Source organism: Neophocaena asiaeorientalis, unplaced genomic scaffold (genome assembly GCF_003031525.2).
Source record: "Neophocaena asiaeorientalis asiaeorientalis breed wild unplaced genomic scaffold, Neophocaena_asiaeorientalis_V1.1 scaffold671, whole genome shotgun sequence".
NCBI lineage: Eukaryota > Metazoa > Chordata > Mammalia > Artiodactyla > Phocoenidae > Neophocaena > Neophocaena asiaeorientalis.
The window spans coordinates 2092330-2116783 of NW_020175533.1; the positions used below are offsets into that span (position 1 = coordinate 2092330).

The window sequence follows — 24454 nt, forward strand, 5'->3', positions numbered from 1 at the left end:
ATTGCACATTTTCATAATATGGTACATTGGAATGAGTCAAGCATCCTGCTAAAATTGGATTGCCTAGATAATACTTTAGCAGACGAGAAATTCTGGAAAGGCTCTTATGAATCCTTTCCAAGGATTCTGTTTCTCAATTCCCTGTTGAGCACCTTTGTTGAGTTTTATTTTTATCCTCACATGTATCCTTTCAATTCACTCATCCATCCAAAAATTATTAAACATCAACTTTCTGTCATGCACCATTCATTAATAGGTAAGTCCTACAGAAAATCTTTTTCACTGCTGGCACTAGGAAATTTTTTTGTTGAAAAGACTACATTATAATCTTAACAAAAGTAGGTCTTGTTTATCAATATCCGCAACAACTACAACAGTATCTGAGCCACAGTAGATGCTCAAAAGCTTTTTTTGAAAGAATGGTGAGCACTTTATACATTTATTGCTCACTTCCAAGTGCAGAATCTGATGAGAGTCAACATACTGAACACACAAGCCTATCCACAACCCCGCTGGGTCTATCCAGCTGTGCCAGAGCCAGGAAGCTTCTGTTTAAATCGTGGTAAGCAGAGTCCTAGAATGACTCTCCAAAATGTCCCACTCTAATCCCTCAGACTGTGAATATGAGACATTACATCTGTGATGTCACATTTCCCAGCAAAAGGGATTTGCAGGTATGATTAAAGTTGTAATCAGTTGACTCTTGAGGTAATAAAAAGGAAGATTATTATGGTAAAACTAATATAAACACACAAACCCTTTAAAAGCAGTCTGTCTATAGCAGAAAAGGAAGTCAGATTCCAAGAATGAGGATTCAATGCACTGTTGCTAGCTTGAAAAGGGAGAGGACCATGGTGTCAAGAAATATGGGTGGCTTTCAGGAGCTTAGAGTGGCCCATGACAGGCAGCAAGGAAACAGGGACTTCTCTTCTTACAACCGAAAGGATCTGAATGAGCCTGGAAGCAGATTCTTCCCCTGGAGACTCCAGACAAGAGCCTAGTCTGGGCCACAACTTGATTTCAGCCTGTGAGACCCCAGGCAGAGAACTCAGTCAAGGCTTCCTAGCCTTCTGACCTACAGAACTCTAAAATAATAAACAGGGGGTGATTTTAAGCTGCTAAACTTGTTAAGCAGCAACAGAAAACGAATACAATCATCCTGTACTAGAATACCATTATGCAAGCCCTCCTCTACTTTTCCATTTTCTGAATTTGTTTTACTTTGCTTTCCTTTTCATGGTCCACGGAAACATTATCCAGGAAAATATTTCCACCCAATATTAGTTTTTGCATATGAAAATGAGATAAGTTAAGGTACTAAGAGAATTTCTTTGGACAGTATCCAGCCTATATTACTGCCCTTTAACTTAAGAGCAATAAACCTAAAGAGATAAAACTATCAATGACCAAAAAGGTCTATGCTCATGCCAATAAATTTGTAAAATTCAAAAAGGTACAATATAAATCAAATCAGATATTGAAATTGTATTTAAATTCTCTTACAAGAACTTACTGCCTCAACTTGGAAAACAATCAAATAATTATGTACACTGAGTCAGAAAATTATTTTAATAGTTACAAAATATCTTTTTTTTTTTGTTGGTTTTTTTTTTTGTTTTTTTTTTTACAGAATCAGTATAAAATAGCAGTTGATTTCTCCATAATTATCAGAATTATTTATACTTGAGGTCTTGGGTAAGTGGGGCTGAAATCAACAAAAGGTCTTGGATTGTTGGCTCAGAAATCTTCCTGGGAAGCCCACCATGTTGATGTCTGTCATGCTTAACTCTTATGAGATGACCCGGTCCTTTTTTAAAAAAAGTATCTTTTTATTCATTCTTTGGAGGCTTGAAGTGAATTCGGCAGCGTTCATTAAACACCTAAGATATGTGAACAGAAACAAAGGTCACTGAGTCATCCTGTATAAATCAGGTCTGGAATTCAATTAAATTTGGCATGGGTCAGGTGGATATAACCTTTTCTTGTCCCAGGTCAACAGGTTTGGGAAACAGAGGTGTTTCCTCACTGGTTCAAACTGACTTACTAGGTGCTAAGAGCTAAGAAGGCCTTGATATTCATTTATATGATAATTTTAATATTTTAATAAAATTTAAATTATTCAAGGAAAAAATCATCACAAGCTAGCTTATTTGGTAAACTAACAAATATGCTAGTTCCATATTCTGGACATATTTTGGACAGTTAGACAAAAATATCTAAATTAACTTTAAGATAAAGCTTTTAAAAAATCCTTTTATAATGTAGATTTTATTTAGATATCTGTCATGCTTTTCTAAATGAGGGCCAGATCCTTCTCACATGGAGATATACTTGAAGGGAGTCCAGTCTTTTGCTAAACTGTATAAATTTATATAATGTTTTATTCTATTTATCTTGCTTCCTAAAAACTAAACAAATAACGTATCATAATGTTAAAAGAACATTCTATTATTACGTGTCATGTGGGACTATGTCAAATAACAATTTTGGTACATCCATTCAATGGGATATAAGCAAGCATAAAAAATCAGGAAGTTCTTTATGTTCTGATTTGAAAAGATCTCCAAGATATATTAAGGGAAAAAAACAAAGTGTAGACAACATATTTCCATTTGTCTGATAAAGGGGGAAATGTGTATGCTTTCAAGGAGCAGACACCTTATCACGTAGGTGGAAAGGGCAGAAATAAGAAATCTTGGCAAAGAGGATAGGATAAAGAAATGTGATAAAGCAAAGGAAATCGATTTGTATTTCACAGTTTATTCACGGCTCTGCAAGTTGGTACACTCCAGTTTTGTTTTGTTTTTTTTTGCGGTACGCGGGCCTCTCACTGTTGTGGCCTCTCCCGTCGTGGAGCACAGGCTCCGGACGCGCAGGCTCAGAGGCCATGGCTCACGGGCCCAGCCGCTCCGCAGCATGTGGGATCTTCCCGAACCGGGGCACGAACCTGCATCCCCTGCATCGGCAGGCGGACTCTCAACCACTGCGCCACCAGGGAAGTCCAGTACACTCCAGTTTTTGGTTCAGTTAACCTCTCTCTGGATCCAGCCCCATTCCACTGGTTAATTTCAAAGGGTAAAACAATTTTCAGTTCATTCTTTCAGATTTAATAGATTTTGCCCTTTGGAAATCTTTGAACTTTTAGAGAGGACGTGCAGACATACTTTTTCAGAAAACTAAAGTTGGAATTTTGTAATTTTTTTTAAGTTTTATTGGACTATAGTTGCTTTACAAAGTTGTGTTAATTTCTACTGTACAGCAAAGTGAATCAGCTATACATATACATACATCCCCTCTTTTTTGGATTTCCTTCCTATTTAGGTCACCACAGAGCACTGAATAGAGTTCCCTGTGCTATACAGTATGTTCTCATTAGTTATCTATTTTATACATAGTATCAATAGTGTAGAATTTTGTGATTTTTAACTACATGTAAAGTCCTGGGATCCTGGTCCCCCAATCTAATTCCTAATTAGAACCACGTAGGTGGTAATAAGGAGCATGTGAATCTAGAAGCCATAAAAAGCCCTATTATCAAATACCAGTAAAACTACATACAAACAAAGTTTCACGATCAGATATGTTAGAAAACAAACAACTGTGAAGGAAAATGATATGAAAATTTATGGAAAGTAACTGAGCTCAGAAAAGCTAACTTGAACAAATAACCTGGTTGAAGGTTCTAAGTTAACAACTAATAACTCTAAATATCAAATAGCCCATAATTAGTATTAGGAAACATACCGAATGTCTCCAATTCTGTTCCCATGACGATCATGCAACTCTACCATATGACTGTAAAGCTACTTTTTGTAAGATGGCTCTAACTTGGATTCTAAACACAACCTGCACCGCCCCCCCCCAAAAAAAGTTAAAGCCTTCAATTGCTTGTAAATGAAGGATCTTTATTATTCTTAACTGCCCAAGGCACTCTTTGCCTCCCCCCTCCCTTGGTTTCCCTTTGCTAGTTCTGCTTCCCCTCCTAGTTCTCTCCAAGAACCAACATTATTTTATACCTTCCAGCTCCTGTCATTTACCACTTCTTCAACATTCAGTTCTGACTGCATCCATTTCAACTGCAAGAAAGGAAAACAAAAATGAAGTTACAAAAATTTAAATTAAAGAACTAAAACCAAACTCTATGTTTTCCTAACAAAACCAGCTGCTGCTCCTGCATTCCTTATTAATGGTAATACTTAGGCCAGATTTCAAAACCTTCTTTGACATAGCTGTTCTCCTCATATTTAATCAGTTGCTAAATCGTATAAAGCCGTAGTTCTCAAGCTTTGCTGCATGTTATAATCACCTTGAGCTTTTAAAAAAAAAAATCTCAAATGTCCAGGTAGTTCACAGAAAGAAAACAAATGGCCAATAAACCTATTTTTAAAATGTACAATTTTATTCATGTATGAAGAAATGTAAATTAAGCCATAATATGACAAAAAAAATTTTAATACAAGAAATCTGATGTCTGATAAAACCTAGTATTAGTGACGGTATGGGGAAAGATACACTCACATATATTTTTAGTAGGAGTACAAATTGTTTCAACTTCTATGGAGAGCAATTTGCTAAGACTTACCAAAAATGTAAATTCACATGTCCTTTAACTCAATAACTCCAGTTCTAGTTATTGATCCTACCACATAGATTTGCAAAGATAGCACAGACGAACAAAAAAAAGGACAAGGAGGTGGCAACCTGATTTGAATAAAAGAAAAAAGAAACAGGAAGAAAAACAGAGAAGAAGAATATATAAAGCTCAAGTAATTGAGAAAGGGATGAGTTTTCCATACCTTAACCGTACAGCCAGAGGTGTGAGGCTAAAAATGCTAGTCTTTCTTTCTTTTTAACTGCCAACCTAATCACTCCATCAAAAACGTAGCCAATTCTATTGCCAGGTCCAGATGGCAGGCCCATCATCTCCTAGTTGCCTCTGGTCAGAGAGACCTGAAAGGAAAGAAGCTAACCAATTCCAGGAGGAGAACCTGAAAATATTCAGGAAAATTAGGAGAAAAAAAGCAGTACAGGTTGAGGCAGCCAAGAGGTTAAAAGCAGGATGATTTCTTCAGGCCAAAGTCAAGACCCAGGCCAGGAGATTTGGGAACAAAATGCCAGAGGGATTCTGGGCAACCATGAGTTAGGCACCCAGACCAAAGAACCTAACCATAAATTAGGAGTACAACTCAGGCAGGAGGTTTGAGAGATATGCATATAACACTAATAAGACTGGATGTGGTACTGATCCAACGCTCCTTTTAAACTCCCTTCGTAGACTCAAAACTGCTGTCAGAGTATGGGCCAGTATATAGGATTGAAACCATGAACAAGGGGAAGGACTGCATTTCTAATGTGCTGTAGAGTAGTAACAAACCTGAGGAAGCCCGCCTGCTTACATCACAGCAACCTTGGTTTCAGATTTTAATCAATTATATCGACCCAGAAATCATTAAAGCTTCACTGCTCTGTCAGAGCCTGGACTTTCTGCCAAAGAAGTAACAACTTTAAAGAACAGTGTTACAACAGGCCACTAAGACAGTATTCATAATTGCTCTCAAATATTTAAAGGGATGTTGTGTAGAAATGGGTTTAGACTTATCCAGAGGGAAGATTAAGGAACAGTAATTACATGCTACAAGGAGACAGATTTTCACACTAAGTAAGAAAATCTCTGAACAATTACAACTGTCCAAAAAGAGAATGCACTGCCACATAAGACTGTATATCCCCTCAACCCCCTTAATACTGGTTAAACAAAAGGTGGAAACCACTGGTTGGGGGGGATATTGTAAAGAGGATTAATATAACAAATACAGAGTCTCAGCGACTCAAAAAGGAAAGAAACTGCTACTTCATTATCAGTCAATATGCAAGCTCTTACATATATTATACAATTTAATCCTCACCAAAAAAAGAAAATATAAGGAGTTACTATGTATCAATTCCATTTTACAAACTGAAAATCAGAAGTTTCAGAACAATTAATTTACAAGGTTACAAAACCTCCAAATGGTAGATGGGATTATTTCTTTAGAGCTGTCTGGCTTTACAATCCATGTTTTTTCTATTCTTGAACACCGCAGATATTACAGCCAGCTTCTAATGCAATTTCAGTGCCAACAACAAAATGCTACCTTTGAGATGGTTGTTTTTTTTTTAAAATAAATTTATTTATTTATTTATTTTTGGCTGTGTTGGGTCTTCATTGACACGGGCTTAGTTGCTCCGCGGCATGTGGGATCTTCCCGGACCAGGGCTCGAACCCGAGTTCCCTGCATTGGCAGGCGGATTCTTAACCCCTGCACCACCAGGGAAGTCCCGAGATGGTTGTTTTTGAGGCTCTGGGTCTTAAACAGGTAAACTTCATCTCAAAGGCTACTAAGAGGTGACAGCAGGTACATAGTTCCAGCAAGGAATGTGCTTTTTCTGAGGTAAGGATTCAGGTAAAGAACTGGGAACTTTCAGACGGGCATCACTGTATGTAAATAAATTGTTCACTAAAGTAATCAGAATTTGACTCTTAGTCACAACTTAAGGTAAAAACACTGACTGAATTTAGAGTAAGATGAGATGGGTTATAAGGTCCCAGTTCTACCACGTACTAGCTTGTGACTCTGGGGATGTCAGTATCTCTAAGTCTGTTTCCATATATAGAAAATGAAGAGGTAGAGCTGGAACATCTCCAAGAGCTGACTCTTTCTGATTCTATAATCTCCATAGCAAACTTGAAAAAGAAAGTCAAGTTTCCTTATTTGCTTAAATACTACTACTCATGGTTAACTTCTACTCTAGTCCTATGCAGTATCACAGGCCAGAAAACTACCTTTCATAACTCACTGGCTGGTTTCTAAAACTCCTCCTTACAGTGACTGTGCTGGGCTCTAAAGGCATATGGGCAGAACAGAGGGCAGACAAAATTGTGTGACATATCACTCACAAACACTCACACTGGTTTTTGAACTTTGCACTCTGCTGACAAGAGTCACTCTATTCTTTGTCTGACTTAATTTGCAAATAATCATTTTTCAGTTTCTAATTTAACAGCCCTGCCCTGCACTTTCCTTTGTCAATACTTCAAGAGCCTGTTAAAATACAAAATCCAAAAATACTAGATCTTAACCAGCTTTCTATAATTTATCTATAAGCCTTCATCAACATGGAGGGTAGGCTAAGATGACCATTATAGCCTAAGTTCACTGTCTGAAGAACCCACCACTGGCTGATGAATGAGCAGGTGTGGAACACAGGGCTGAAGCAGTTGTCATGAACAAAGAGAACAGCAAAGACAGTGGATGAATCCTGTATCCAGTGAAACACACTGCATCAATGGGATGACTAAGAAAGTGCACACCTGTGTGTAGCAAAAGAACAAAGGCTTGAGAGAGACAGCAAGATCCCTTTTTCAAAGTTTGGCTACATCTACTAAACAAAGAGCAAACTTCACAAATTGTTCAGTATGAAAACATGATTCCATCTCACACTGCATTTTCAGTCACCTGACATGTAAGGATCAGTAAGTCACCTGTTACACCATCTTAAAATACAGACATGATTTTGATAATTATACAGTGGTCATGTAAGGAAAAGCCCTTGTTCTTAGGAAATAACCAACATATGTAGGGGTAAAGGGGTATAATGTGCCCAGCATATTCTCAAAATGGTAAAGGAAAAAAAATGTGTATGGGGGAGGGGGAGGAAGACAGGGAAAGAGGGAGGGAAGGATGGAGGGGGAAAGAAGAGTAGAGAGAATGAACTGTAAAGCAGGTGGAGCAAAATGTAAATAGGTGAATATAGGTAAAGGGTATATGGGACTTCCTTGTACTGTTCATGCAACTTTTCTGTAAGTTTGAAATGGTATCAGAATAAAAAGTTACCCCTGAAGGCCCCCTCCCACCCCCACCCTCCTCAAAAGACAGCAATGCAGTCCACAAAATAAAATATGGCATACACTTCAACTGTTTTCTTGACGTGTCACGTTTAAGGGCTATAAAGAAATGGCTCTGCTTCATTAACTCTACTCTGAGGTCCACACCCCATCTACATGACGGCTGACTTTGGAAAAATAAAGCTTGCTCTGACATAGAACTCAGTGGACACTTGGTGTTCTCCTAAAAGGGAAAATGGCAGGCATGGGAGATGAAGTGGAAACAAAGGAGAGTCTGAAAAGAGTCAAAGACCCATACCACCCTCTCCACAGCAAAGAAATAAACATAATGAGGCTCTGGTGGCCCTGGTTATATTTAAATAGTACTATACTTTTATGGCAGAAGGGGGTAATATCCTGAAGTTAAATATCTATATTACATTTCAGCAGATTTCTACAGCTGAAACCAGAGGTAAATATTTTCAAAATGTAAATATATTTAAAAAACGTTTCTTCTCAAGTCAAGCTTCAAAACATAGATACAGATGTGATTTCCCTAGACTTTTTGATGTGGTGTTGGTCTATATTAATCCTTGTATCTTTGTGGAATATATAAAGGAATGGAAATAACATGATTACATGCTTCTTTTAGCTAAAACTTGCTACACTCCATACGTTCATGAAATGCACATTAATTTACCAATTAGTATTGAAATGTAATAAAATAAAGCCCATTAAAAATGAAGTACTAATCTCCTAATCATTTTGTTTTAAGTAATAACCATCTCTTACTCTGAGTTTTTCATATTAAAAACTGGCTTTATTTTGAAGGCTAAGTTTGGAAACCTTGCCTCAGAAATGTAAACCCTGTTCAACTTACCTTTGTCTGTTCTTTTCTAAGTTGCTTTAATAATGTTAAATTGTCCAAATTCTTTTCTCTCTCTTCTCGGAGCTGTTTTACTACTGATGAGGTCTGAGCTATACAGTTTTTTATGACTCGGTCCCTACTGGCATGAGCCGCCATCAACTAAAAGAACAAAAGAAGGAAATGAGAAAAAAAAAATCACACCAATTTGTCACATTTCAGTGTTTTAAAAAAACTTTTTTAGGCTACAGAAATGTAATACTTTCTAAAACAGTTTTTAAAAACTGAATCTGTGGAAGAGAAGATTGTGCTGAATGAGCCAGCTCAAAGGCAGCAGCTGTGAGGGTGAAAGTGAAGAGGTTGGGCCGTCCTCTTCCTCACTAAGCTCCCAGGCCTTCCTGCTCCTCTTCCTGCACTCCTTGCGCTGCGCTTTGATTCATCTCAGTCTCCTTCCTACACTCCTTTCTCTCCCATTCTTGCACCTGTGTGTTCCTCTACCCTACACCCACCCTCACACACCTTCTGGGCCACTTCCTATTGCTGTTCTCTTTTTGTTCTTTCATTGTTTTTTTCAGCCTCAACAGTGCAAAAAATTATAAAGTAAGTGATATAGAGAAGCTCTTAGTTACAATAAAGAAAAACAAAGAATGCTACATTTACCTATGTCAGACAGAACCCTTTTCAAGATTTTAAACTTTAAGTACTAACAAGGAAAAATTGTACATGAAGTGGAGGTCACTGATTCCATCAATTGTGTGTGCTGACGGAGAGTAAAGCATGACCAACAGAGCAATTATTAGCCTTCATCTTAATGTAACAAATCCAATACAATAATTTGCATCTATTTTCTGCCTTGTTTCATTAATTATGATAGTCATGTTTCAATTCAAACATACTCCCATGATCACAGCCAAATTCTGAAGATACCCCAAAAACTTGGGGTGGAGGCAGAGCAAAATACTAAAATAATATGCAATCGTCATTATAATTAATGGTGCATAATAACAGTGGTTCACCTCCAACTAAAATTTAAGTGTTGGCTTGCTCCATTTAATCACGTTATATCATTCCTTCTCCCCTCTGAAGGGGGAATATCCCAATGCTATGCTAGTGATGGCTGTATAGAAATAATCCATTATATATATTTTATATAAAATATGGGACTAACAACCATTCTATAAGCATTCCTCATAAGTTATTTGAAATACAGCTCTTAAATGGTCACATTGGGACCCCGTGGTTGAGAACTACTGGTCTAATACACACCAGGAAAGAATAAACCTTTATATTTCTAGAGGGGAATACTAAAAGTGCATTAGTTAAAAGTTGTACCCATGTGAAGGGAGGGAATTTCATAACAGACGTTAATCCCACCTATAGTATATTTCTCTAATAAGCTAATTTTTTTCAGTGTAACATTTAGGGTTCACAAGGACAGCCTCAAGGCCCATATTTATTAGCTAATATGCTGCTTCTGTTACAGGCTTCAGTTTCTTCTTTTGGAAAATTATGGATTATGAGTAAATAATCACTAATATCCTTTCCACCTCTAAAATTTAGAGGCAACATGACTCAGTACATTGCTCAGATACCAGATGCTATTTAATTACTTTGATATTTTGTCTAACCCCCCAGCAATTAGTGAAACAGCATTAGTACCAACTAGAAGTCTATCACAATATTCTCATTTTTCTGTCTGCATTTTAAAATCAATTTCAAATTTTGTACATTTTATTAAAATGTTCAGTATCTTTCTTTTGGTCTCTCTCCACACAGTTTCCTTCCTTGGCTGGGCTTTCCTCCATTATTCCCCTCGTTAGCTTGGCCCCTTACCTGTGGATACACTTCTAGATGCAGACTACCCTCCTACCCTCACCTGCTTACATTTCCTTCAGATTAGCCCCACTGTGAACCCACTTCTATGTGAACAGGAATTACTGGGCAAATCACCTTTTACTCAGTATTATCAATTATTGTGGTCTGTTTTCATGACCATCCTTCAATAAAATTCAAAACTAAGAGCATATGGAAGAGGAATATGCATGGACTTCTTTCTGTACATATATGTCAAAGAAATGAGGACGCTTGATAACTAGTAACAGATGGGGTGACATAAGCCTACTAGAGAAAAAATAACATGAACCCAGGCTTATTAGCTCATTAGTATCAGATGCTTGAGGATTTGGTCATAAGAGAATTATTTCTGATACCTAAAGTGCTTATAAATGAACTGAGATAAAATTAAGAAACTCAGTAAAGTAAAACTTTGGTTAGAGGAGAAATATAACCATAACATAACCATACTTCCTTTGATTTGGGGTAAGCAATTCTGAAATGAAGACACTTGGGGTGGGGCAGGAGAATGATTCAAAACTAGTCTAAAGGGGGTATATCTAGGACTTCCCAGTTTTATTTTACCACAACTTTGAGAACTTCTTTTAGTCTGAAATTTTCACCTACTACCTTTTAATCATTATTTAAAAATAATGCTTTTTGCCTTTAAGGGAAACAGAATGTCATTTTCCTGATTATAGTTTTTTGGTGTTTTTCTTTCTAGAACAAAGGTTAATTCTAAATTTCCCAAACATCATTTTAGAATCCTAACAACGACCCTTAGTTTAACTATCATTAAAAGCAAAACACTTAAATATTGTGAATCAGTATGTTGTACACCTGAAACTTATATAATATTGTACATCAACTATACCTCAATTGCAAAAAAAGTTAATAAGTTTTTGTCACAGCATTTTTTGTGTGTTTTAAATCTTCCTCCAGAACTTCTGACAAAAGGATGTAAGAAGCATACTTTTTAAACATAGTCCAAAAGTTCATTATATTAAAGAGATAGCTTTAAGAATTACTCTAAATCAATCATTATGACACTGGTAACAGTTTTGCATTTGTAAAGCACTGTTCCAAGTTCATAAACTCTTTAACTGTTCAGTATTGATTTTTATGTTTACCTTGAAACTAAACAATAAAGGAAAACTTCATATATTGAGGGAATATGCTCTAATAAGGGAATCTTACTGAAATTATTTCATTTTTACTAAGATTATATTTTTAAAATTTGGAATTTCTAAAATCAGTGCTTTATAATAACTTTGCTTATCTTCTCCTATGAAGAAGTATTATCATTAGAGTGCACAAATATTCCTTCATCGACTATAAAAGGAAGGGTCAGGGGGGACTAAAGACAGTCAGGGTGACCGTAAACAACTTGGACATGTCACAGAGTTCCACTTCTTAACTGAGACAATATCTAAGGGAACTCAGTAGTACTTGTTAGCATGGGTACTCTATTGCAGGCTCAACCCCTGGAACAGAGCTACTTGATAAATAATCCTTTACATACATTCATGTTGCTGGATCCCTCTAGAATACAGATGGAGAAAAACCCAAACACATACACAAGAATATCTAAAACAGAAAGGTTCCAAATTTAGCATGCCAGTTTATCCTGGTTCAACAAAGGATTAAGAAATAATAACAACAATAAGAGAAGCAGCATTTATATGTAAAACATTTAGTACAGTAAGCACTTTATATTAACTCATTTAATCCTCTAACAATTGACCGGATACTTTTCTGATACTATTTTACAAATAAGGAAACTGACTCAGAGGTTATTTCAAGGTCACCCAGCTAGGAAGTAGCAGAGGTGAGATTTAATCTATGTTGTTGGAATCCATGTTGTTAATCGCTACACTATAAACCTCTAGGTTAATAAAAAGATTCTAAATGGAAACAATTGAATAGATTATAGAGATTATATATATATGGGTAGTGAGGTGGATCACTAAAGCCATTACAAACTTCTACCAATAGTTCTTTAGACAGAGCTACCCAAAGAAACTAAGTGAACTGTCGAACCTCATAATAAATTAGGCCTTGGACCCATGCTCTCTACTCCCAATACTGGAGTCTACTCCTTAAAGCCCCCGTCCTTACAATTTTATGAAGCCACAAGAATTACCTGACCACTCAACAAGGTAACATACTTTCACATAAAAGCAGAAAAAAAATCAGCAGTTACTACTTTGAATTTAAGTGATATGAATAAGTTTATCCAAAACTGATTTTTTTTTCATAATTGAGAAACTGACTTTAGATTTTAAGTAATACAGTAATCTTCTGGTAGAGCCTAAAAAAGCAAACGCCATATATCAGCTTCCAAATTAATGAAAAAAAATAAGTAAGCTATAAAAAATGCTTAGCTACATCGTTATTTCCTTTCACTTTTAGAAATTAAAAAAGAGAAATAAAGGGGATCTTTAAGAGGCAATGAAAAAATATATACTTGAGAAACCAAAGCCTCAGAAAAGGACAATTTATCTGTGGCTTTTCCTTCTCTCCTACCAAATGCTTCTTTTCCCTTTCCTGATGAGTCAGGGAAGATAGAAGATATATTGATAAAAAGTGTGAAGGGTTTTAATTCTTCCTTAAATCAGGTGTCTAGCTTCTTAAGATTGATTCATTCAAAGATCCTGCTCTTGTTTCACTGTTTTATTGTACTTGACTGTTTCACTTTCTCCTTCATTCCTTGAAGCATAAGCTTTCCTTAAGTTAAAGGCTGCTCAGGAGGGGGTCAAAAAAAGGCTGCTTTCATTCCTTAGAACTGTCTCTTCCCAGACTTGTACTTAAGATCACACATTTTCTTTAGTTTGTAGAAACCAGATCAAAACTTATATATACCCTCAGGTGTGGGCAAGAAAACATGAAGATTCCATTCTTGCATCCACAGTTTAATTATGTCAATTGTTTTCTTATTTTGCCTACAGAGAAAGGCATAAAGGAAGCACAAAAGAAAAGACTCAAAAGATACACTTACAGACTCATAAAGTTGTTTACAGGTTTGGCTGGCATCAATTTTCCCTGCAAAGGAAGCTGTTGGAACCGTAGTGTTTAATTCATGTACTATTCTGTCATCAATCGTCCTCATCACCTTGAGTAATTCCTATATATATTTAAAATAAAAGAATAGTAACTTGAATGGAAAGTTAAGTGGTTAAAAAAAGACCATTTAAGCAAAACTAAATAAATAAATAAAGCTCTTGGATATGTTACAACCCTGTGAATTAGGAGTGGGGAAACCACACTATATATAGTGCAACCACAGAAAAATCTTTTTTACAAGAATGAGAGGTAGGTTATGTAATAGTAATTCTAACAATTGGCACAACTCTTTCCTTGGTCCCACTGTGATCATCTTAAGTGTAAAGATGGTTTCATTCATTTGTAAACCCCATGTTCCGGCACGGTGCTTAGCAAACACTGTGTTTTTTCCATCTCCAGCATACAGCCAATAAAGGATTCTACTGAATTTGATTACCTCAACTTGTCCAAAACAACCCAGCATCATTGCTTGCTCTGTTCCCTCTTTGTCTATCATTCTAAAATGTGGTGCTAGACAGAAATTTCCTAGAAAGATACACAAGAAACTATCAGCAGTGATTAACGGGCAGACGTTAATCTATATCTTTTCAAGCTTTTTTTCCTTTCAGGCTTTTTCTTAGTTTTTTACTACGATTGTGTATTATTTTTGTAACAAAAATAAAGTATACTGCTAGAAAAGGTATCAATCTCTTTGTGGCTTTCTTGTTCATAGAACAAGTAGTTTTACCTTTTCTCAGTTACCCAAGTTCACATTTCCCAAGGATCTCTCTCCTCTAAAAGAGGCTCCAACTCTCAAAACCCAATCAAAATAAAAATAATACCAAAAGGGCAGGGAACTTAGAAAGACCCTGATGAGTATACCAACACAGCATAGTCCCTTCTCCCCACATTTTGATTAGGGTGCTTCTTTTCACTTGTCACTAGACAAAGGCTGGGCATCAGCTACCTTCTGTCTGCAGATGATATAAACTCTAGAAAAGGTTTCTAGTAGTATACCCCTTTCTTTCTCTTTTAATCCACCCTTACCTCACCCTGGCCCCACAAAACAAAACAAAACACAATCACAGAAAAATCATTAAGAAAACAGAAGTGTATAATACTACGACTATACCTAATGAAAACATCCAGGAAGTTAACATTCAATATTAATGTGTATTAAAAGCATCTTTGCTTGATCCTCTACTTCGTTCAACATATGAACCTATTTCTTTGCCAAACTTAAATCCATCACTGAAATCAACTTCTTCATTCCTTTCATCCTTTTTTTTTTGGTCATATTAAAAATGACAGATTTTGGGCTTCCCTGGTGGTGCAGTGGTTGAGAGTCTGCCTGCCGATGCAGGGAACACGGGTTCGTGCCCCGGTCCGGGAAGATCCCACATGCCACAGAGCGGCTGGGCCCGTGAGCCACGGCCACTGGGACTGTACAGCCGGAGCCTGTGCTCCGCAACGGGAGAGGCCACAGCAGTGAGAGGCCCGCGTACCACAAAAAAAAAAAAAAAAAAAAAGACAGATTTTAATCTGAAAATTGGCAGGAGTGCGATTTGCATACATTATTTAATCCTATGATTGTGAATTAGTTATAGTTACCATTCATTTTTATTGAATTATAGTTGATTTACAATATTCTATTAATTTCAAACATACAATGTAATGATTCAGTATTTTTATAGATTATACCAAATTTAAAGTTATTAAAAAATATTGGCTATATTCCCTATGCTGTATCATCCATCTGTTAAAATAAACTTTTATTATGATCAAAGTATTACACAATCATTTTGGAAAAATTAGAAAAAAATTTAAAGAAAATAGAATCATCCATATTTTTAAATTAATTTTTATTGGAGTATGGTTGCTTTACAATGTTGTGTTCAGTTTTTTCTATACATATCTGCAAATATTTTTATCAAATTGAGGTATTGTATAACATTTAAAAGTTTTACTTTATGGAATTATGAGCATTCTTCCCTTGTTACCTTGAAGACATTTTTAATAGGTGCATAAATATTCTGTTCTGTAGAGGTATCACAACTTATTTGACCATTTCCCTCATAATTAACAGCTAGGCGTTTCCAATTATAATAACCATTTAGGCCATTCAGTCTGTCTGCAGCCTAGATTCTATTCCTACCAGGCTATTAATCTTTAATTAGTAATTTAATGCCCTTTTCTAGAACCCAATCTAGAAGCAAAACAGCTTGTAGAAGGCTCATAATTTAGACTAATAAAAACAGGCAAACATCAGATCTAAAACCAACTTCACTATCTCATCCCCTCTTCTTGTATCTTTCTATTTTCGTCAATAGTATCAAGATTCTCTGTAAACTGGAATTCTTAGGGGATAATCTTAACATATTCACTAAGCAACCACAATTTAAAATAATGTTTTATGTACAGTAGAGGATATATAATGTCAGTAAGTGGCAAATTTCAAACAAACAGCGGCAGTACTATTTAGAGTCAAAAAATAGGTAAATAGCAAACAGGGACCTTCCTTGCCAACTTTACCTCCTACAACTTGCCTATTAAAACAAAACCAGAAAAAAACCTTTAAAATCCCTCTCGTCTTTCCCTCTCTCTAAATCGAACTGATCCTGAGGCCAAGGTTTACATTATACCTTTTAGATAAAGCTTTCCTTGACTGAGAGTCCTCAGCAATCTTTCTTCTTTAAACATATGCAGCAATTAGAGAGACCACAGAGTTGATTCATTAACTCACTCTTCATTCAAAAAATACTTACTAATGTCTACTGGTTAGGCACCATTCTAAACACCAGGGCTATAATGGTGAATAAAATAGAAAAGGCCCTTGCTCTTATGGAGCAAAATTCTCAGAGGGGGAGAGAGACAATAAACAAGTACCCCAATAAATGAGATAATTTCAGTACTGAAAAGTACTACAAAAAAGAAAACTGGTAATGGGATGAAGAATGACTAGGTGGGGCTGAGGGGCTAATACTTTAGATAGGGAGATCAAGGAAGGCTTCTCCAGGACATAACATTTGAGCTGAGATCTGAGTGATATAAATAAGCCAACTAAAAGGACATCTGGGGGAACAAGTCAAAAATTAAGAGGCAAGAACAAACTTGGGGATGTTTGAAGAACTAAAAGGCGGCAAGTGGGCTGGAAGTGAATAAGGGAAAGAGTGGTATTAGGTGAGATCAGAGTTGAGGAGAAAATAAAGGACAGTAGAGACAACAGAAACAATTAAGGGTTTTTTCCTAAAGGAAACAGGGTTTTAGGCAAGGGAATGATATAACGATTAATTTTTTAAAAGATAACTTCGACTGCTATGTGGAGAATGGAAACAGGGTGATCATTCAGCAGACTACTCTGGTGGTCTAGGCAAGAGACAAAGAGGTAGCAGTGGAATCAGGGAGAAGTTGGATTCAGGATATATTTTGAAGAGAGAGCTGATAGGACTTGCTGATGAATTGGTGATGGGGGATAAGAAAAGAAAACAGAATGACACTTAGGATTGAGACCTGAGCAACCGAATGGATGGTAGAGTCATTAATTAATGGTGGGGAGAGAATGAGAGAGGAAAAGATTTGGAAGGAGTGGGAAGATCAAGATCCTATTCTGACTCAGGATATTTTACATTTAGGATTATTGTTAATTGTTTGCGACACTGGTATTGTTTAAAATTGTAACCTTTTAGAAATAAAGACTGAAATATTTACAGAACAAAAGATCTACCTGGGATGTGCTTCAAAATAATCTGGTTAGGATGGGGAAAATGGTAGTATATAAATGAAACAAGAGTGGCCATGAACTGATTGTTGGAACTGAAAGATGAGTACACAGGGATTCATGGTACTCTCTCTCCTTTTGTGAAATTTGAAATTTTGTATAATAAAAAGTTTTTTTAAAAAATTCTGTTTTGAACATGTGAAGTTTGAGATGCCTGTTAGATATGAGTAAAAAAGTTAAGCAGAAAGTTGAATATACCAGTCTGACACTGAACTGGGCTGAACTTATATTAACAAATTTATTTATTTATGCATGCCTGCATGCTGCACGGCTTGCAGGATCTTAGTTCCCTGACCAGGGATTGAACCTGGACCCTCAGCAATGAGAGCCTGGAGTCCTAACAACTGGACTGCCAGGGAATTCCCCAAATTAATGTTTTTAAAGCCATGAAACAAGAAGAGATCACTGAGGGAGACTGTAGCGAATAAAGGGGGTTAACGATCAAGAAGGAACTCTAGCATCTAAAACTACAGGAGAAAGACTGAGATGTCACAGAAGTCAGAAGAAGAAAGGTTTCAAGAAGGAAACGGTCAACTGTTTTGAATGTTACTAGGAAGTCAATAAAGATGTGGACAGAAATTAACTTTTTAGATTTAGCAGGATGGAAACTATGGGTGATTTCACAAGAGTCATTTAAATAGAGTGTTTAATGGACTGAAAAGTTAATGTGGCTTAAGTACAGAGAATAAGAGAAAGCATGGTGTAAAATGAGGTCCACCATTACAGATCATGTTATAGGATTTTAGTCTTTTTCCTGAAAGCAATAGGGAACCAATGAAGTGTTTAAATACAGTGGAGTTACATGATCTGATTTGTATTCTGAAATGATTGCCTAAGTTAAAGAATTAAAGTGTGGAAAATGGATTAGAGAGAAACAAGAGTAGATGCAAAGAGGTTAGAAGACTGACGCAGGTGAAAGATTTTATCATTTCCTAGAGTTTTGATTTACTTTGAACTTTAACTAGTTTTGAGTCTGATCATTAGCAATACAGCCAATTTTCCCTCCAATAAAACAATTTGGACATACTGTTAAGTTCCTTACAGCAATGGGAATTTATTGGCATTAACTAGGTAATAAATCAAACAATTTCAGTCTTACAAATGTGAATTTTCAAATATGTGTTCTCTGTGTGCTAAAGAATCATCAATATATGATCTAGAGCTTGGCTTTTAATATGAAAGACACCAGCTATCTATATAACCTCTATCTAATCTAACCTCTAAATAAAATGAGGTTATTTTAATCAAAATTGTTCAATTGCACGAGCTACATTTCAAGTGCTCAAGAGCCACATACTGCTAGTGGCTACCATACTGGACAGCACAAGTTTCCACCATCACAGAAAGCTCTACTGGACAGTGTTGAATTCGAGATAATATGACAAACTGATAGTGCACTTGTTCAGGAATTGCTGAGAACTGTAAGCTACTTTTAACTATCACAGAAAAGATACTAGGAAAGCTAAAGATAAGGGGGGAAAAGGGGTAAGGCTCAGGAAGGAATTTCTTTCTAAATTGCAAAAGGAGAAGGAAAAGAACTATAAACTACCTCACTAGGCACAAATTTATTTACAGTACAAAAGGTGCCAGAGCTCTTAAGGCAACTCCAAGGGGGTCTAGAGAAAAGCCTGGGTACCCTCACAGACTGAGAGCAGATGAAGGTTAATACAGGCACATAAGTGCTGCCATTAAACTATATGTGTCATTCATAAGGAATTACTAACTACCTACCTGACACTTAGTTCCAATGGCATACCCTCTCTCTCACAAATTCACCAAGAAAATATAAAGAAGACACCCCTGAGCAGATAGCATACAACAAACTGCACCACAAGTCCACAGAGATAATACAGAAATATACACAGTTCAGTGGCTCTCTGAAGACTACATCTTTGTATAGGAGCTGGAACCCTAATCAGCTTCTAAGTGTCAAAGAACAGCAGAATATAACTCTCCAAACTTTGTAGTGCCTCCAGCTTCTCCTTTCTCCTCAAAACAACAAGAAATTCTGATATATCATGAATCTCTAACTTTAGGCTAACCCTTTATTCAGGCACTTACCTTGGAATTGCATTTTATGTATTACCTTTAACTGTGGGGTGAAAATCTCACCCTCTTGGAAGGCAATTTCAGTACTGAAGGACTGACCATATCTAGCAGCAGGGAGGGGTGGAGAAAATTTTCTACTGCCCCTACAATTATACTATACTCTATTCCTAAGGTTACTCCTTAGATAAATTCTTTTTATTATTTTGGGACGCTTTTAGAGTACACGGGGGGGTGGTAAAAGGTCTACTACTTAACAGTAAAATTAAAATGTACTCCACAGAATGATCTGAAATTTCTTAACCTTTCTTCTCCTCACTCTCTGCCTGAAGGTACCCAGAAGTAGATCCCATTCACATGGTGCTCTTTCTGGCTCCTCAAACTCCATTTTCATAACAATGCTCACACTGTGCTTCCCCCAAGCCAGAAATATAGACTTGCCTACAACTGCCAGAGTCCTGTGCGGTCCTCTGCACTCCTAGGCAAGGGAACAGGGAGCAGCTAGGTATGCTACAAAAGATACCATCACTGATGCTAGAAAATAGTCTATTTAGTCTGTACCTAATTACCAAACAACTCAGAATCAATTGTGTGTAAATAAATAAATATTCTTACCAGAAATACCAAGACTTAAACATTCTAGGAATACTTAGTTGATTTTCCTCAGGTGATATATGAACTGGGTCTCAGAGTCAGGAAGAAGGGATTTCAGAGTGTTAAGTGGAAAAAAGCACACAGAAATGACAAAACATCATGTGTTCAGGGAAAAGTGGGCCTATGTGGCTGGACAGCAGGGTTCAAATGTACATTGGAAGTGGCAGGGGTTGGGGAGAGAGAAGTATGTATGAATACGGGCAGTGGTGAGAGTTAACTAAGCAGAGGCACTTTGGGATTGGATTTTAAAAGGACTTGTATGTCATGTTAAGTAGTTTAGACTTAGTCGTATAATCCTGAAATTAGATGCATGGTTCAGATCCTAAAATTTAGAAGATAACAGTATGAAGCCATAGCATTTTGAAGGGGAGATATATTAGAGAAAGGAATGACTGAAGATAAGAAGAGCTACAGCAAAGCTAATTGCAAAAATGATAGGGCGCTAAGGAAGACTGTGGGCGTGGTAATAAATCTTCCTAAAACATTTTTGATCAATTCACCCCCTCTGCTCATTGACTCCCTAACCTCACACTTGGCATTCAAGGCCTTTCATAACCTGGTTCCAATCTTTTGTGTAATCCCAATGTGCTCCTGTGCAAATTCTGAATTCCAGCAATTTGCTATTTCCCCCCCAATATATAAAACTTTCTGCCTATATACTATTCCTTCTACCTAGAATTCTCCTGGTTCTGTCCACCTCTGGTACAACTCAATTACCATCTATTGACTTAATTCTCTCTGAACTGTTACAGCATTGTGTTCATATTCTAAATATCCTCTACACATTTTATATCTCTGCTTGAGTTCCTTGTCTTATATCCTGCCCACTCAGTCTCTCCAAGTGCCTGATACCTAGCAGGTTTCTGTTATGGACTGAACAGTGTCCCCCCTCGGCCCCCCTCCTGCCCCCAATTTCGTATGTTGAAGCCGTAACACCCAGTGTGACTGTTTTTGGAGACAGCGCCTTTAGGGAGGTAATTAAGGTTAAATGAGGTCATAAGGGTGGGACACTAATCCCATAGAACTGGTGTCATTGTAAGAGGAAGAAACACCAGAGATCTCTCTCCCTCTGTGTGCACACAGAGGTCATATGAGGATACAGTGATGAGGTAGCAACTTACTTTGAAATGCATCAAAAATTAAAAATAAAAAAGGTGGATTGACGGACAGATTGAGGGATGGTATGTGATTTAGTAAATACAGTGAATCACTGTAGAACCTACACAGTGGGTACATGAGTATTCATTGTAAAATTCTTTGAGCTTTCTACAGTGTTTCAACATCTTCATAATAAAATTCTGGGGAAAAAGTAACTAAATCTTTATAATAAAAAGTACACAATTTTCTGTTTCTCTTCCACAGTATTCAGTGCAGTGCTTTTCACATATAAGGTACCTACATACAAAATGTAATGGTTTCACAGCTCTAAAAAACATAAACTTTGATTAATAACTTGTGAGTGTGCCAGTTAACTACAGTTTATAATTTTACAAAATTCATTTAAATGTAAATGTTATACTAAAATTTTATTTTCAGATACATTTTTTTACATTTGTATGCCTCTGAAGCAGTAGGGGCAAAAGATCTTATACTCATTCACAATGAAGTTAAATGATATGCCAAGGCCAGCTCTGGAAAACCTGATCTTCTGACTTTTAACCCAGGGTATTCTCCATTATAAACCACACATTTGGAAAAGTCCTAGAGAAACAATCTAAAAACTTCTCCAGGTTTCACTAATGAGATTCATTTTATGACTTTTTAATTTACATTAATTTACATTATCTCTGTGAATAAAATGGTTCTGCAAGACAGTTTAGCTTTTGCCCACTTACAACATCTCATCTGAACTTCCAAAAGAAAATGAAAGTGTTCTTTAAGCACTGTTGAATGTTTCAACAGCTCAAAGAGATCCTTTGAAATTTGATTTTAGAGATTTAAATAATTATAGAGATGGAAGCCATTTTAAATGTTATTTAACATAATCTTATTTTACAGATTCAAAAGTTAATTATGGAAGGGGTCAGGTGATTAGCTCAAGGTCCCAAAGCTGTTAATGGCAGAAGTAGTACTAGAACCCAGAACATCCAACTCCCTAACCAGGGTTCTTTCAGATAAACTTTAAGGCTATCATAGCTCAATTATCTGAGCTCATTAACCCAAGTTAAATCACAGGACTAACGTGACAAGACCAAGGCCACAAATGGGCTGGTTAACCTTAGAATCCAACAGTCTTTTTTCTACCTTATTTAAGATTTTTACAAATATTTGTTAGGCACTTTGATCACATGATCACATTTGAAGTCTGCTGCTGTTGTGCTGATCTAATCTGCGCAGCTGAAGTGGTGAAAAGGGTGTATATAATGCTGGAAAGACTCCACAGAAACTTCTTTGACCAAATGATGTTTGTCAAATAATTCAATCTGTTGAGATTATCTTCAAGAATATCACTCCCTAAAAACGGATGCAAGCACACAGCTTACTACAGAGGTCAGTGATACGTGAAATGATTTTTCATTATCTTTAGTTAAAAATACATTTTTCTTCATTTTTAAATTCCACACTCTTATCAAGACAGCAGCACTTATGCTTACATTGGAACAGATAACTTTCATTGCAACTTCGTCAAAATCCAGACCCCCTGTTCTTTAATTCGTGGGTTAATAATCAGCCCTAGACCTCTGGTGTTTGAATATATAAAAGACATAACCTTTTTCTTAAATGTTACATTTTCTCTAATGGTTGGGAAGGCAGAGAACCAGCGCAGATACTAGGACTAATCGACCCTTCAAACCTCCAAACGTTCTGACCCATCAAAATAGTGAAACTCGTACAATTTTTTTGTTTTGTTTTATCAAGTAAATAAGCTTTCCTTCACTTTCTTCTCTCCTATAAATACTCAGCTTTAAACAGGAGGGGAATGACAGAGACTAAGAACTGAGTTCAGAGAATGGCTAAATGGTTGTTGCAATCCTTACCCACCCGGCCGGACTCGGCTTTGCCACCGAGGAACCACTGGAGTTTCTGGGTGCAGTTACTCAAGGCCTGGGAGATCCATGACCCCAAGGCAGCAGCCTCGCTCCCTAAGGCCAAGCCCGCGCCCCCATGACCTCCAATGTCTCGAAAAAGGAGTTTGGAAATATCCGCTTTTGCCACAACTGGTCCGCACTCCCTCCCAGGCCAGAATAGGGAACAGGGTCCGGGGACAAAAGGAAGGTCACGCCTGCCGCGTGAGGAAAACCCCGTCACCTGGAACTCGGCGAACTCCTCACAGTTCACACCGCCACTGGGCGCCGCCATATTGGACACACACGAGGCCCCCGCCGCGAGCCAATCATCGCGAAGCAAAGGTGTCCGCGGCACCGCCTAACAAAAAATATTGAGAGGAATCTCAGCAAGAAAGCTGAGCTCGAGGTTTGTCTTTTCCCCTTAGCCTCGCCCACATGTAAACCCATAACGCTGCTATCCTTCTTTTCACTCCTGTGCTTTAAACATGTCCTCCTGGAACTGGCCCAGGTGCATAGATCGAAGAATGTCAGAACTTGAAGGGATCGTTTTACTCCAATCCCATTTACTTAACAAAAAGGGAAACAGTTTCCTGGTCGCACCAACAACGTGGTTTGAGAAGGAACTCTCAAGTAGAAGTGAGGTTTTTCTTAACCCTCCCGTCCCAACGCTTGAGCAGAGGGGCTTTTGTTCTTTAAGAATTTGCGCCCACCAAGAAATGTCAAGAAAAGACATTGATGGCAGTGGGGGGTAAGGGTTGAATAAGGTGTTTAGGTGTGGAAATAATGAAATGTTTAGTTTTATAAAAATAGGCAAATAGAAAACAACATAGGAAGCATACATGTGAATTTCTCAGGTAGCCTGAGAGTTACTCCCTAAAGCCAACCAAGAGATGAAGGCCACTGGTCACTAAGAACCCAATTACGCAGTTTTGAAAAAGGCATGTACACATTCATTGAAAATACTGAAAATGTACTGAAATACTGACTTATCTAGGCAGTGTGATTTCGGGGTCTACAGGTCACAAAAGTCCTACTTAGTAAGCATATTATTTTTCTCCTTTTTTGTTTTTTTTTGCGGTACGCGGGCCTCTCACTGTTGTGTTCTTTCCCGTTGCGGAGCACAGGCTCCGGACGCGCAAGCTCAGCGGCCATGGCTCACGGGCCTAGCCGCTCCGCGGTACGTGAGATCTTCGCGGAAGCGAGGCACGAACCCGGGTCCCCTGCATCAACAGGCGAACTCTCAACCACTGCGCCACCAGGGAAGCTCGACTTTTCTTCTATTTTAAACGGATACTTTCTTAGGTGCAGAGAAGGCCATTGCAAAGGCCCTCGAAACCAAGACTCCAAGACAGCAGTTTTAGGGC

The 24454-nt window shown here is 37.3% G+C and overlaps 1 protein-coding gene across 2 annotated transcripts; it reads right to left on the reverse strand.

Moving 5' to 3' along the window:
• Positions 1-1571: 1571 nt before the first annotated feature.
• On the reverse strand, positions 1572-23383 carry MIX23 (mitochondrial matrix import factor 23). Of its 2 annotated transcripts, none has more exons than XM_024769204.1 (5): positions 23332-23383; positions 13561-13686; positions 8745-8891; positions 4017-4076; positions 1572-1880 (listed from the first exon to the last, which is right to left on the reverse strand). In XM_024769204.1, the coding sequence occupies exons 1-5, from the start codon at positions 23380-23382 to the stop codon at positions 1830-1832; spliced, it is 435 nt and encodes a 144-aa protein (XP_024624972.1). In that variant the 5' UTR covers position 23383; the 3' UTR covers positions 1572-1829. The 2 variants fall into 2 exon arrangements, with proteins under 2 accessions (XP_024624972.1, XP_024624971.1); XM_024769203.1 differs by lacking the exon at positions 23332-23383 and adding an exon at positions 14062-14169.
• Positions 23384-24454: the final 1071 nt, after the last annotated feature.